The sequence below is a fragment of the Paroedura picta genome, chromosome 14 (assembly GCF_049243985.1).
Source record: "Paroedura picta isolate Pp20150507F chromosome 14, Ppicta_v3.0, whole genome shotgun sequence".
Lineage (NCBI taxonomy): Eukaryota > Metazoa > Chordata > Lepidosauria > Squamata > Gekkonidae > Paroedura > Paroedura picta.
The window spans coordinates 41,326,234-41,339,946 of record NC_135382.1 but is presented as its reverse complement, the minus strand read 5'-3'; the positions used below and the strand labels follow the sequence as shown (position 1 = coordinate 41,339,946).

The following is a 13,713-nucleotide window of genomic DNA, read 5'->3' as shown; positions in this document are numbered from 1 at the left end:
TGGTATGGAGACAGATGAGGCCGGCAGTGGATCACTGGCTTTGAAAGTGAACTTTTGCTTATATATTCCTACTGTTAAGATGGTCAGTTCTTAGTCTGACAAAGAGTGCTTGCACTTGAAAGCTCACGAATAAATCTTTGTTGGTCTTAAAGGTGCTACTGGACTCTGATTTTATTGATTAAATGATAGGAAGCAATGAGGATGGTTCTTACAATGGAGAGAAGTAAGCAATGGGGTTCCATAGGGGTCAGTATTAGAGCTGGTGCCATTTTATTTGTTCATCCGTGAACTGGAACGAGGGGGGGGCGGGGGTGAGAAGTAGAGTGGCCAGGTTTGCAGGTGACACCAAATGCTCCAGGGGGTAGGAACCAAGGCTGGCTGGGAAGGGCTCCAGGAGGGCCTCCACAAACAGGGTGAGTGGGCAGCGCTGTGGCAAATGAAGTGTGGGGTGATGCGCCCTGGGGCAGAAACATCCCAGCCTCAAGGAGAGGCGAAGAGGCCTGAGCTTCTTGCGGAGGGGGCGCGCGCCGTGCCGGGGGTCCCCCTCCCCCCAGGCCTGCTCGCGGCATGTCAGGAGGGAGGTGGGGGGGCGCTCCAGGGCGTGCGGCCGCCTCGCTCGAAGGGGCCTGTTGCCGCAGCAACCGGGAGACCGGCCGCGTGATGAGCAGGTCCCGCCCTTGGCGAGCGGCAAGTGACAGTCGATCGTAGGAGGGGCCGAGGAACCCGGATATCCGCTCCCCATCCCCGGCACACCAGCCCTTCCGGAGAGGCCTCAGGTGAGGGCCGGAGGAGCTCGGCTCCTTCCGCGCAAGCGCAGGTCGAGGGGTCGCCATGCGGCTGCGCTACAGGACGCCTCTCTGGTGCGGCGGAAGGCTAGAGCGGCGGGCGCGGGGCGGCAGTGCATTGTGGGCCGGGCAATGGCGGCGCCCGGGGCCTGAGGAGGCGGGCTCGCCGCGGCAGCTCTCTCCGGGACGGGCCCCGCTCCGGCCACCGCCGGCACCTCCGCGAGTCCCGCCGAGTGGCCGCGAGGGGCGATGGGCGAGGAGGCGGCGGAGGAGGCCTCGCTGCACCGGTTGGCGGGGCTGGAACCCGAGGCGCAGGCGGGCGGCCTGGTGCTGAAGAAGCGGAGCAGCGCGGCGGCCGAGCAGCACGTCTTCAAGCGGCCCGCCCCGCGCGCCTCCCTGCTGGGCCTCGACCTGCTGGCCGCCCAGAAGCGCCGCGAGAAGGCCGCCGGCGCGGGCGGGAAGCGCTTCAAGGACGGGCCGGAGCCGCCGCCGGACGAGGACGAGGCCCAGCGGGACGGCCAGGCCGCCGCTGGGCGCAGCAGCCGCAAGGACAGGTGCTGCCGATGGACCCGCCGCCGGCCGCGGAGGAGCCTTCTGGGGCTGCCAACCTCCAGGAGGGACCTGGGGCCTCCTGGAATGCGAGCTGGTTCCCCGGCGAGAGAGACCCGTTTTCCGGGAGAAAATCTGGATGGCCTCGTGCCACCCTGAGGTCCTCTTTCTTGGGAAACTCCTCCCTCTGTGCTGTGTACTGCATCCAGGCTTTCCCAATCCAGAATGAGCTGGCAGTCCTCCAGCTAGTAGCTTTCCCCCTGTTGACTGCTGCATCCTGTGCCTTCCACCCAGAGGCCCTTGTTCTGTGGCCTTGCCTTGGGGGAGGAGATGGATCTTCAAGCTCTTGCCACTTTGCTCTGGGGGCTCCCTCTTTCTGCCCTAAAGGGATCTTGAGAATGGGGGGGGGGGATTTTTCTGCCCTGCAGGGATCTTCAGTCCCCACATAGCCTCAGAATGAACGTCTCTGCAGAGGGGAGGGGCTGCGGTTCCCAGCAATTGCACTTATCTCTGTTCTTGCGCTCCCCTGCTCAGGCACTACCGTTCAGCCCGGGTGGAGACGCCTTCCCACACAGGGGGTGTGAGCGAGGAGTTCTGGGAGCGCAGCAGGCAACGGGAGCGGGAACGCCGTGAACAAGGAGTCTATGCCTCTTCCAAGGAGGAGAAAGAGCGCAGGAGGGACCACAGTCGAGAGCAGGACCACGATCGCAAAAGGGACAGAGGTAACCCCTTTTCCTGAACAGCCCCCACCCTCTCTTCTCTAGGGAGGGGGTAGACTGATCACGGGCCTATCTCCACAGAAGATCGTGACAGAACACGGCGGAAGGGCAGCAGCCGGTCTGAGAGGGATGGCTCCTCAGAGTCCTCCAGCTCTCGAAAGAATGAACCAGAGAGCCCTCGCCACCGACCCAAAGGTACCTTTTTATCTGTGGGCGGGAGGTCCTTCGCCCCAAAGAGGAGCTGAACCAATCCCATTGGTAGGTTCTGTGAGGTGTTAAGGCATCTGTGCATGGACGTGGGCAACTGCAGGGTCTGGCATAGTGAAAACCCGCCTGTCTGTGTTTTTCTGCATCCAGATGTGGCTACACCTTCCCGCTCTGGTTGGGAAGAGGAGGATAGTGGCTACAGCAGTTCCCAACGCTCCCACTGGGAGTCTCCTTCCCCCACACCCTCCAGCCGGGATTCTGAGCGAAGTCACAGGGCATCAGCAACCCACGATAGTGACCGGCGTGACAGGTAGGGAGCTATGGGGTTGGGCAGTGGAGCCTCCTGAGGTGTGTGTGTGTGTGGGGGGGGGGGGGTTGAGTGTCCCTTGGAAGGATCAAAGTGTGGCACAGGGTAGGCAGTGGGGCTGGAGATGGGCAAAGATTAAGCTTCAGTATCTGTAGTTGGTCATGCCCTTTATTGCTTGACTTTGGCAGGTCTGTTAGAAGTAAATACCCAGAGGAAACCCCTTTGCCAACTCCGTCCTACAAATACAATGACTGGGCTGACAATCAACGTTCATTGGGTGCACCACCCTGGCTTTCCAGGGGCAGAGGTGAGGGCCAGATGGGAAACGGGTATGTATGTGTGGACTGGAGTAAGCATTTGCCAACACTGTCCTTTTCCAGGGAGGCGTGAAGAGGGAGAGGACAACATTGCCTTTGAAACAGAAGAGGAGCGGCAGCAATGGGAAGATGATCAGCGGGTAAGTGCGGCTGAATTGTTCCAAAGTGCTGTGCCACTCATCTGTGTTTCTCCTGTATTTTTTGTGAGAAGCTATGACTCCTTTTTTTAACCCAAAGCTGAACTCTCATGTTCAGATACATTTCCTCACAAGTATATATATTCTTAATGTATAGTGCTGCTTTCCCCCCTTCTTTCCCCCGTTTTCCAAAATATCCCACCAGGTTTCTGTAATGCCTATTTGATCATAGTCCCCTTCCTTTATTAGGACTTCTAGTTCTTCCAATTTGTTTTCCATATTATGTGTATTTGTAAAGACATCGTAACCCTTCATACGAGTACCCCGGGTTTTTAGTTTTTGAGCTTCTTGTAAGTTAATAGTTCCCTGCATATGTGCCATTTCCTTTAATTCTGCAGTGTTCACATCTACAGTTATTGAACTAGGCTTTAAATGTACATCTCACTCCCCATTGGACTTGGTTTAAAGCCCTCCTCACCAGGTCTGCAAGACTGTTCGCAAATACATTTTTCCCCACCTTTGTGAAGTGCAAAGCATCTCCTGATAGAAGAGCCTCATCACGGTAGCGTCATCCATGGTCCCAAAACTTTCCTGATGACACCAATGACATAGCCAGTCAGTTATCTGCATTATTTTTCTTTGCCTTCCTAAGCCTTGGCCATTAACAAGAAGAACAGAGAACACAACCTGTGCTCCAAAGCCCTTCATCCCCCCCTCCTCTAAGGTCACATAGCCTCGTTTCATATGCTCCACGCTGCACTGGGCAGTATCATTTGTTCCTACATGAATGAGCAGGAAGGGATATCTGTCCGTGGACTTTCCACCCTTTTCGTGTCATCCTTGAGTCTCGTGCCATATAGCCAGCATTCCTCTTGAAGACAACAAGTATAGTCGACATACTTTGGCTTCTACTCCTCTCAGTAGGGAATCCCCAATTACCAGCACCCATCTCCTGGACTTGACACATTCAGGAGCAGAAGAGGTTGTAGAAGGATTGGATTAAGACATTTCCAGACAGACAGAAGGACTTTGTGTCCTTGGGGAGGGTGAGGGATGGAGAGGGCAGGCCAGTTCCCCTTCTGTTCCAAAGCACAGGCTGCCCCTAGGGGAGAGCTGAAGAGTTGCACTGACTGGTGGGCAGGCTGGGCAGTGGACCTGGGTAGCCCTGCTCATGTCTTCACTTGTCTCTTGGCACAGCAAGCTGACCGGGACTGGTACATGATGGATGAGGGCTATGACGAATTCCATAATCCTCTGGCTTCCTCCTCGGAAGAATATGTCAGGAGGCGGGAGCAGCACTTGCAGAAGCAGAAGCAGAAGCGCATCTCTGCTCAGCGCAGGCAGATCAATGAGGTATGAGAAGGACACATTCTGTTTAGCAGAAGCAGCAACAGTTCTGGGGGAAGGGGGGCTTATGTCCTCTGTGCCTGGTGCTGCCTCTGTCGCCTGTGGGGTGGGGAGATGGTGCAACTTGGCATGGCCTGCTGTTTTTTAGGACAATGAGCGCTGGGAGACAAATCGCATGCTGACCAGTGGTGTGGTGCACCGCCTGGAGGTGGACGAGGACTTTGAGGAAGACAATGCTGCCAAGGTTCACCTCCTAGTCCACAACTTGGTGCCTCCATTCTTGGATGGGCGCATCGTCTTCACCAAACAGGTGAGGAGGAATTGAATAGGGCCGGGGTTGGGGAAGTCCTGGCAAGTCTGACTGCCTGTTCTCTTGTGGGTTTGATAGCCAAGCAGCCTAATTAGGGTTCTTTTGCCTAGTATAATGCTCCCAATTAATCACACTGAGAGAAAAAACCCTTTTTAATAGTTTTACTGCAGAAGAAATATAGACACAGGAGAATTCCCAAATCCGCACCAGAGAACAATAGGATCACATAGTGTTAAATACCCTTTCTACAGAGGCTGGGAAAGATAATGCCCCTTGCAGGATGAGCCAATAGCCTGGGGTCTCCACCTCCCTGGAACATCCTATAGCTGTTACGCCAGCCTTCCAGGAATTGCTGACAGGGATCTGGGTCTTTGCCTGGCATCACTCCCAGTCCCCAAGGTTTACAGATTGTAATGGCTTACTCATGCCTTCTGGCCTTGGTGTACAAGATAAGACTGGCTTGACCCTGCTCAAAACATTCCTTCCTCTGACATGGAGAAGCTACATTTTGGAGAGAAGCATACTTTTTTCTTGATAAGTAAGAACCAAACGTCCAAACAGTCAAAACCAATATGCAGAACTATAGTCAATTTCCAACAATTGTATGGTCAATCAGAAGGTTGCAATCATTTTCTTTACCACCATGGCATCAGGTTAACCTTGCTCACATGTTCCTTTCAGCCGGAGCCAGTCATTCCAGTCAAGGATGCCACTTCCGACCTGGCACTCATTGCTCGCAAGGGCAGTCAGCTGGTGCGCAAGCATCGGGAGCAGAAGGAGCGCAGGAAGGTGCGTAGCTTTCTCTTCCCGTGGGCTTAGGAGTCTCTGGCCAGGTGGTGGGAAGTGTGGCTGCATATGTAGCAGAAATGTGGCTGCACAGGTGAAGTGTTTTGTGACTAGGTAGCACCAGTCACGTGAACAGAGAATTGGGCCTGTGGGCGACAGTAGTGCTAGGTATTGCACACTTCTGGGGCTTGGCTTCTAAAGGCCCTAATTGCCTCCAGTGTGGAGAAAGGGCGCCTTCAGGTTAGCGGAGGGAGTCAAGAACTGTTTGGGTGTAGGCTGAGCTGCTTCTGCTGTTGCTTGCTTGAATTGCTGTCCTTGCCTCACACCACAGGCTCAGCACAAGCACTGGGAATTGGCTGGCACCAAACTGGGGAACATCATGGGCATCAAGAAGGAGGAAGAGGAGGAGGGGGCCAACCAGATCATGGCTGAGGACGGAACAGTGGATTACAGGTAGAGGGGAGGTGAGAGGATCGTGGACTGATTGATGGGGTCCCTACATGCTGATTATGGCTGTCTTCCCTTAGGACAGAGCAGAAGTTTGCAGATCACATGAAAGAGAAGAGTGAAGCTAGCAGTGAGTTTGCCAAGAAGAAATCGATTGCAGAGCAGAGGCAGTATCTACCCATCTTTGCTGTGCAGCAGGAGCTCTTGACAGTCATCCGGTAACTTTGTTCCTGCCAATCGTCCTGCCCTCTGGTTGCCTAAGGGGCTTCCCTGGAGGAGCAGAGGAGGTGATTGCTCCTTTCTTCCCTTCTCTCAGGGACAACAGCATTGTGATTGTGGTGGGAGAGACAGGCAGCGGCAAAACCACGCAGCTGACACAATACCTGCACAAAGATGGTTATACCGATTATGGCATGATTGGCTGCACACAGCCCCGCCGGGTGGCTGCCATGTCTGTGGCCAAGCGTGTCAGCGAGGAGATGAGTGTGAGCCTTGGTGAAGAGGTGAGCTCACTGTGTGGGGTGGAGGATGGGGAGGGTGTGCGTGGGCGGCCACTGCTCTGCTGTGCTGGTCTTTGCCTTGCCAGCTGACTGGTGCGTGGCACGTTTGCGGCTGCATCCCCCAGGTGGGTTACGCAATCCGTTTTGAAGACTGCACTTCAGAGAATACTGTGATAAAATACATGACTGATGGGATCTTGTTGCGTGAGTCCTTGCGAGAAGCGGATCTTGACCACTACAGCGCCATCATCATGGACGAGGCGCACGAGCGCTCCCTCAACACAGACGTGCTTTTTGGCCTCCTGCGTGAGGTCAGTGTGGGCTGTCCTCTCTTGGGCATCAGATGTGCTTCTCTGCCTAGGATGCAAGGGTGGGACGGAAGGAAGGGGATCCATTGCCTGCTTATGCTCCAGTGTTTAGGTTCCTTGGCACTGCACATGCAGGCAGGGGTTGGTGTCAGAGTGGAGGTGGGGCTTGGAAAAGCCCCTTCTCTCCACCACATGGGAAATGTTGCATGTTGACTTCACAATTAAATTACATACTGTGTAAAATTGCTGTTTCTACATGGAGTTTCTTCCTTGCTAAATTAGGATAACCAGCCCGGTCTGAAGGTCAAAGCTGGTTGGCATCATCTGCCAGTTGTTCAGGGGCAGGTAAAGAGGTGACTGCAGCAGTGTGAACTTGGTTTGAATTTTTCTCCAGGTGGTGGCCCGGCGCTCAGACCTCAAGCTGATTGTCACTTCAGCTACTATGGATGCTGAGAAATTTGCCTCTTTTTTTGGCAACGTCCCCATTTTCCACATCCCTGGCCGCACTTTTCCGGTGGACATACTCTTCAGTAAGGTGTGTGAAGGGGGAGCTCAGGAGTGTTGCTGATTTCCAAGCACATTCCAGGCTGACTGGGATGGTGGGGGTGAGTGGTAGGGCCCTGGGGTGTCACAACCTCTCTCTTTTCCAGACCCCACAAGAGGACTACGTGGAGGCAGCAGTGAAGCAGGCCTTGCAGGTGCATCTCTCCAGCGCCCCTGGAGACATCCTGGTGTTCATGCCTGGCCAGGAAGACATTGAAGTGAGCCCAGAGCCTAGGAACCTACCCCCTCCCCTGCTGCTGCCATCTTCTCTCCTTCATGGCCTCCCCTGCTCATTGCAGGTCACCTCGGAGCAGATTGTGGAACACCTGGAGGAACTGGAGAATGCACCTGCTTTGGCTGTGCTGCCCATCTACTCCCAACTGCCCTCGGATCTGCAAGCCAAGATCTTCCAGAAGGTAGGCAAACGTGTGCGTGGATGCACTCCTTGAGGCATGCATACCTGTGGTCTTTGTGTAGCTGGTGCTAAAGAAGAGAGGAGCACACCCTTTTGACCACTGTCCCAGCAGAAGGTGTGGATGTGCAAGGATCTCTCAAGACTGTGGTCTCAGATGTGGTCTCAGGGGCCTGGAGACAGCAGGAGCAGCCAGGGCTGGGTGGAGAAGAAGCCTGGATGGCATGGAGGCAGGGCTGTCAGGCTCATGACCCAGAGGCAGTCCCTGGGGGAGGGTTATCCAGGGCAGTAGAGGGCAGGAGTGTCCTCTGGCAGAGTCCCAAATCCTCAACTGATGCTGGGGAGTGGCCTACTTTCAAAGCGGACTGAAGAGATGAGTGGAGATGCCCCAGCTATGGTGTTCTAGTAGCCATCTGTGGCGTGGGTTGTCTACAAGTGTGGGAGTGTGGGGTGTGAGAGTGTCCAGCACTGATTTGAAGCCTCTCTTTCTGGCAGGCGCCCGATGGAGTCCGAAAGTGCATTGTGGCCACCAACATTGCAGAGACTTCCCTGACAGTAGATGGGATCATGTTTGTGATAGACTCTGGCTACTGCAAGCTGAAGGTGAGAGCCAGGCTTTGGGGTATCACGGCTAAGAGTGCAACCTCTACTCTGGACAGCCGAGTTGGATTCCCCACTCCTTCACATGAGGCCCGTCACAGTTCTATTCTTGGAGCTCTCTCAGCCCTGCCTACCTGTCCAGATGTTTGTTATGGAGAGAGGAAGGGAAGGCGACTGGAAGCTGCCCTGAGACTGTTTGGGGTAGTAGAAAGTAGGATTACCAAAATTCAGCTGCTCTCTTAATTTCAATGGTGGGGTTTGGTGTGGGGTGTGTGATCTTTTGCCTGGCAATTAGGCTGAGTCCCTACTGTCTTCTGCCCCTTGTGGCCTAGGTCTTTAACCCACGGATTGGCATGGACGCTCTGCAGATCTATCCCATCAGCCAGGCCAATGCAAACCAGCGCTCGGGCAGAGCTGGTAGGACAGGCCCTGGTCAGTGCTTCAGGTACAGAGCATTTGCAAGAGGCGCCTTGTTTGCTCTTGTTGTCTCCAAGTCAGTTGCGCTGTCTCTCAGAAACAGCACATTGTTAAAGGGAAGGGAAGGTGATTGTAAGCTGTTTGATATTCCTGGTAGAGAAAAGCGGGATATAATAACCAACTTTTAAACTGGCTTGCAAAATCAAAGGGGCGTTGAAGGGTGGAAGCTGCAGGGGTTTTCATGTGCCCCCTGTCCGCACCCCACAGGATGCAGTAGCAGTGCCTGTTTCTCCCGGTTAGGCTGTACACTCAAAGTGCATACAAGAATGAGCTGCTGACCACTACTGTACCAGAGATCCAGCGCACCAACCTGGCCAATGTAGTGCTCCTGCTGAAGTCACTGGGAGTGCAAGACCTGCTGCAGTTCCACTTCATGGACCCCCCTCCAGAAGACAACATGCTCAACTCTATGTACCAGCTGTGGATCCTTGGGGCATTGGACAACACGGGTAAGAGAGAGGCAGCTGCTGATTTGGGGGGGGGGGGTGCTCTGAAGGGCTGGTCCTGCCTTGCCCTCCCTGAAGAAGTGCCTTTGTCTGCAGGAGGGTTGACGTCAACAGGGCGTTTGATGGTGGAGTTTCCCCTGGATCCAGCCCTCTCCAAGATGTTGATTGTCTCCTGTGACATGGGGTGCAGCTCAGAGATCCTGCTAATTGTGTCTATGCTCTCTGTCCCAGCCATTTTCTACCGTCCCAAGGTGCGTCAGCCCTTCCTGGGACCCTTGTACCTGCTGTGGCACCTGGGTCTTTGCTAAACTTTGGTCCTACCCCACAGGGCCGGGAGGAGGAGAGCGACCAAGTCCGGGAGAAGTTTGCTGTTCCTGAGAGTGATCACCTGACTTACCTGAACGTCTACCTGCAGTGGAAGAACAACGGCTACTCCACCCTTTGGTGCAACGAGCAATTCATCCATGCCAAAGCCATGCGCAAGGTGCCTGCTGGGGAAGGGTGAGCTGCAGCAGCTTCCTAGGTGTGATGGGGACCCTAAATTTGATTGCTGCTCTGCTTCCAGGTGCGGGAGGTGCGGGCACAGCTGAAGGACATCATGGTGCAGCAGCGCATGAGTTTGGCTTCATGCGGCACTGATTGGGACGTTGTCCGCAAGTGCATCTGTGCGGCCTACTTCCACCAGGCTGCCAAACTGAAGGTGAGGGATGTTTTGTGAAGTTCTGCTGTATCTCTTTTTGTCCCTTGATTTTGTTGGAGGAGAGGCCACAAGCAGTCCCAATTGCCTCTCAGGGATCTAAGCCTCCAAGCCCCAGACCAGTCTCTGTTAAGGGCTGCCCCTTGCATTCTCTCTGACCCTGCCTGGCAAGGGAAATGGCCATCCTGGTTCTCACTCATTCTTGCCTAGACTGAGGCCACTTCTTGGGGAAGCAGAGGGGGCAGAGACAGCTGCCAGCTAATCTGGATGACATTTTGCTGGAGAGGATGACTTTCCATTTCTGCTGTTTGGGAGCATTCTCTTGCCCCCTTGCCATGGGTGTTCTGCCACCAGTTTGTGCCTCCCCATCTCTTGGTTGCCCTGCTTTGGCAGCAAACACTGTCTGTTTACATTGAATGTGGAAGGGGCAGGCTGGTGACGCTAATCACTTGCTCTGCCACAGGGCATTGGGGAATACGTCAACATCCGCACAGGAATGCCGTGCCATTTGCACCCGACCAGCTCCCTGTTTGGGATGGGCTACACGCCCGACTACATTGTCTACCATGAGCTCGTCATGACTGCCAAGGTGAGCGGGGCACAGGCGGCAGTGGTCCTGGGCAGGACAGAAGCCGCCTCTTCTTGGCAGTGCCCAAGCCACTCTGTCTTTCTGCCTTTTCCTTGCAGGAGTACATGCAGTGTGTCACAGCTGTGGACGGTGAGTGGCTGGCAGAACTGGGCCCCATGTTCTACAGCATCAAGCATGCCGGCAAATCACGGCAGGTGAGGAGCTGCCAGGGCAGGTGCCGGTCAGGTGCACTCGCTGTGGTGTGGTTCGGAAGGTGGCCTGGCAATGCTGGCCCATGTGGAACATCTGTTATCTGGGGCTGGGACTGGCCCGCCTGTACACTGTGCCCTGGGGAGCCACCTTTGTCTCTGGAACGGTTGGCAGTAATGGTGGCGTGAGCATTTTCAGTTGCTGCCCCATCTTTGTGGAGCAGCCCCCTCTGGAAGAGGCTGTGAGCAAGATCTCTGTTCCAGAAAGGCTTTGGAGGCAGCCTGGGCAAAGTGGGGAAGGGCCTGCCACAAGTCCAGGGGGGATATTTTTATGCTTTTTGAGTGCTGCTTGAGGCCCTGAGGTGGGCATTCAAAGCAATTAGTAGGGTGAAGAGTGGGCCCACTGTGCCCCACGCCCCCAACCTTTCTGTGCTGGTCCCTCTGTAGATTTGGTTGTGAAAACTGCTGAAAGCCTGGTGGCTGGTGGAGCTGGCCAGGGCCAGAGGGAGGAGTCGGGCAGGGCATGCTTGGTGGGCAAGCAGGTGGGAAGAAGAAGAAGAAGAGTTGGTTCTTATATGCCACCTTTCCCTACCCAAAGGAGGCTCAAAGCAGCTTACAGTCGCCTTCCCTTTCCTCTCCCCACAACAGACACCCTGTGGGGTGGGTGAGGCTGAGAGAGCCCTGATATCGCTGCTCAGTCAGAACAGTTTATCAGTGCCGTGGCGAGCCCAAGGACACCCAGCTGGTTGCATGTGGGGGAGCGCAGAATCGAACCTGGCATGCCAGATTAGAAGTCCGCACTCCTAACCACTACACTAAACTGGTTCCTTCTGTGCCTCAGGCCTGGCTTCTGGTGGCCGGCAGTGTTGATCCAGGCATGGCCAGAGGGGAGGAGAGCCTCAATCTAGGCATCTCCTCATGCCAGAGGGCAGTGGAAGAGCCAGATTCAAGTCCAGAGTGCCTCTGAGACCAACAGGATAATCCCGGTAGCAGCATTTGAGAGTCAAACTGCCCTCGGCAGATGCAAGCAGGAATGGCGACCTGAGTTTCTATCCCACTGAGAAGGTGGGAGGGGTGTAAAGTACTTCAGTGTCTGGGGAAGCATTCAGGGATAGCACTGATGTAGCTTGGAGAAGGCCGAGCGTGTCCTCAGAATGAGTGGTCGGCATTCTGCAGTGAACAATCAAAATGCCAACTGTTCTGAAAGCTGCTTTTGGGCTGCTCCAAAGGAGAGCCGTCGGCGGGCCAAGGAGGAAGCATCTGCCATGGAAGAGGAGATGGCACTAGCAGAAGAGCAGCTGCGTGCCCGCAGAGAGGAGCGAGAGCGCCGCAACCCCACAGGCAGCATCAGGTGGGTGCTCTGGTGGTGGTGGTGTGGGGGGGGGGGTGTTGCCTCGCAGCCCACCTGGTTCTGTGTTTGACTCACACTGCTTCTTTGTCTTTCCCTAGGTCTACAAGGATCTACACCCCAGGGCGCAAGGAGCAGGGCCAGCCTGGGACCCCTCGGCATCCCCCGGCTCGCTTTGGCCTGTAGTCTGTACAGAAGTCCCTGCTGTGCTCAGTTGGGCAGGGCCCATCTTGGGGAAGGGGGAGGGAGACGGGAGAAATGCTGAGAAAAAATAATTTTATTGTTTATATAAACATTGCTGCTTCTTGAGCTGCCTCAGTTTGCTGATTTGAGCTGCTTTGAGGGGCAAACAGGGTAGAGACAAGGGTTTCATACATGCTTGCCTGGGGTCTCAACTGCTGCACCAGTGTTTGTGCCACTAGCCCAGACCCTCCATCTCCTTCCCAATTTCTGGCCAGCCATGCAGTGGGGGCGGGGGGGGGGGGATCAGCTCTGCCCTATTCCAGTTTCCTTGCCTTGCATTTTGTACAAGTCAGTTCTTTGTGAGGAAAGACTGCTGCCAACTGAGGGGTCTGTGCCCCAGCTGGATGTGGCATTCAGGGGCTGCCTGTCTATCCGTGCTCCGGCTGTGTCCGGCAGCAGGCAGGAGTCTAGGGTCGATCCCACTTGGCGGCGAGGGCTTTGCTTGGACTCAGGCCCGGAGGACTGCAGAGAGAAACACAAGAGGAGGCGAGGGGGCTGGCTGTCTTGACGGCCTTGGAACAGGCTGTGAGCCCCCAGGGCATGGTGCCAGAGCAGGAGCAATGGGGGGGGGGAGAGCTAAGGCTTCCTGCCACCAAGCATGTGTGGGGGAATTCTGAAAGGGGCATGTGACGGAGAGCAGGCTGGCTGGCTGGCTCCCACAGCAGCCCACAGGAGAGAGAAGAGGACCAGGTTCTTGGGAATCACATTCCAGCCATTCAGTGGCTCTGGGAACTTCAGGTGGCAGCAGCAGGAGGCACCATGTGAGTTGGACCTCTGTTCCTCTGCTGCTGGAGGGCTTGGGAGGTGAGCAGGGGGGAGAGCTGTTCCCCCTGCCCCTGGCTGCCATTTAAAGGTGGGGCAGAAGAAATTGCCCACTATCATTCTTTGGGCTGCCCTCTGCCTGTATGAAGGAATATGGGTAGAGGAACACTTACCCTTTCCCAGGCCGTCTCTGCCCTGCAGGTGGTCCCAGGCCTTATGGTGGAGAGCCTGCAGCACAGGAGGGGGGTGAGGTGAGGCTGAGGAGCCAGTTTCCAGGCCTCTGGGACCTGTGGTTGCTGCCACTCTCTGGCAGCAGAACTCCAGTTAGGGCTTCCCCCATGTTGGCTGGGGTGGAGGTTCCCCCAGGGAGTGGGGGTAGAGTTGCGACCTTGCCTCCTTTCTTTCTTAAGGCACCCCAATCCCACTCCACCTGGAGGCAAAATTGTCCCTGCCCACCTTTGCTTCCAGGGCTGACACGGAGGCCTTGAAGACAGCTGTTGCTTGCAGTGGGTAAAGTGGGGCTGCATGAAGGGGTCCTTGACTCTGCAGCACCAGCCTGCCACAGGAAGGCCCTGTGGGCTCACAGAGGGCTGAGGAAGGGAGCTGGGGCTGGCCATAGCTCTGTTGTTCCCAGACCGCTTGCCTTCCTGCCCAGGGTCCCCGCAAGGGAGAGGAGGCCTGCTTCGGCC

At 55.6% G+C, this 13,713-nt stretch overlaps 2 protein-coding genes across 9 annotated transcripts in view; one reads left to right on the top strand and one right to left on the bottom strand.

Moving 5' to 3' along the window:
* Positions 1-879: 879 nt before the first annotated feature.
* Positions 880-12,328, top strand: DHX38 (DEAH-box helicase 38). 3 transcript variants are annotated; one of them, XM_077309707.1, is made up of 26 exons: positions 880-1,339; positions 1,869-2,056; positions 2,138-2,248; positions 2,411-2,570; positions 2,756-2,874; positions 2,948-3,024; positions 4,219-4,374; positions 4,517-4,678; positions 5,360-5,467; positions 5,796-5,917; positions 5,992-6,129; positions 6,228-6,414; positions 6,537-6,722; positions 7,114-7,254; positions 7,370-7,480; positions 7,562-7,678; positions 8,170-8,277; positions 8,607-8,719; positions 8,992-9,200; positions 9,294-9,448; positions 9,526-9,681; positions 9,763-9,897; positions 10,358-10,483; positions 10,582-10,677; positions 11,901-12,022; positions 12,121-12,328. In XM_077309707.1, exons 1-26 carry the CDS (start codon positions 1,035-1,037, stop codon positions 12,203-12,205), a joined length of 3,693 nt encoding a protein of 1,230 aa, XP_077165822.1. In that variant the 5' UTR covers positions 880-1,034; the 3' UTR covers positions 12,206-12,328. The 3 variants fall into 3 exon arrangements, with proteins under 3 accessions (XP_077165822.1, XP_077165821.1, XP_077165823.1); XM_077309706.1 differs by having other exon boundaries at positions 881-1,339; positions 2,135-2,248; XM_077309708.1 differs by lacking the exon at positions 880-1,339 and adding an exon at positions 1,346-1,494 and having other exon boundaries at positions 2,135-2,248.
* The window catches only part of PMFBP1 (polyamine modulated factor 1 binding protein 1), a 38,444-nt gene continuing 37,012 nt past the window's right edge, over positions 12,282-13,713 (bottom strand). For 4 of the 6 annotated variants that reach the window (XM_077309709.1, XM_077309710.1, XM_077309711.1 and 1 more), the window contains one exon: positions 12,282-13,252. In XM_077309709.1, the coding sequence (XP_077165824.1) occupies positions 12,839-13,252 (414 nt within the window). In that variant the 3' untranslated portion in view covers positions 12,282-12,838. The remainder of the gene's footprint in view (positions 13,253-13,713) is intronic. The other 2 variants (XR_013226475.1, XM_077309713.1) reach the window with 1 other exon arrangement.

Excerpts from the sequence above, each read along its gene's own strand:
- DHX38 (XM_077309706.1), top strand. The coding sequence starts at position 1,035 with ATGGGCGAGGAGGCGGCGGAGGAGGCCTCGCTGCACCGGTTGGCGGGG. Across the intron at positions 2,057-2,134 it reads CGATCGCAAAAGGGACAGAG|AAGATCGTGACAGAACACGG; the intron begins GTAACCCCTTTT and ends CTATCTCCACAG. Across the intron at positions 8,720-8,991 it reads GGCCCTGGTCAGTGCTTCAG|GCTGTACACTCAAAGTGCAT; the intron begins GTACAGAGCATT and ends TCTCCCGGTTAG.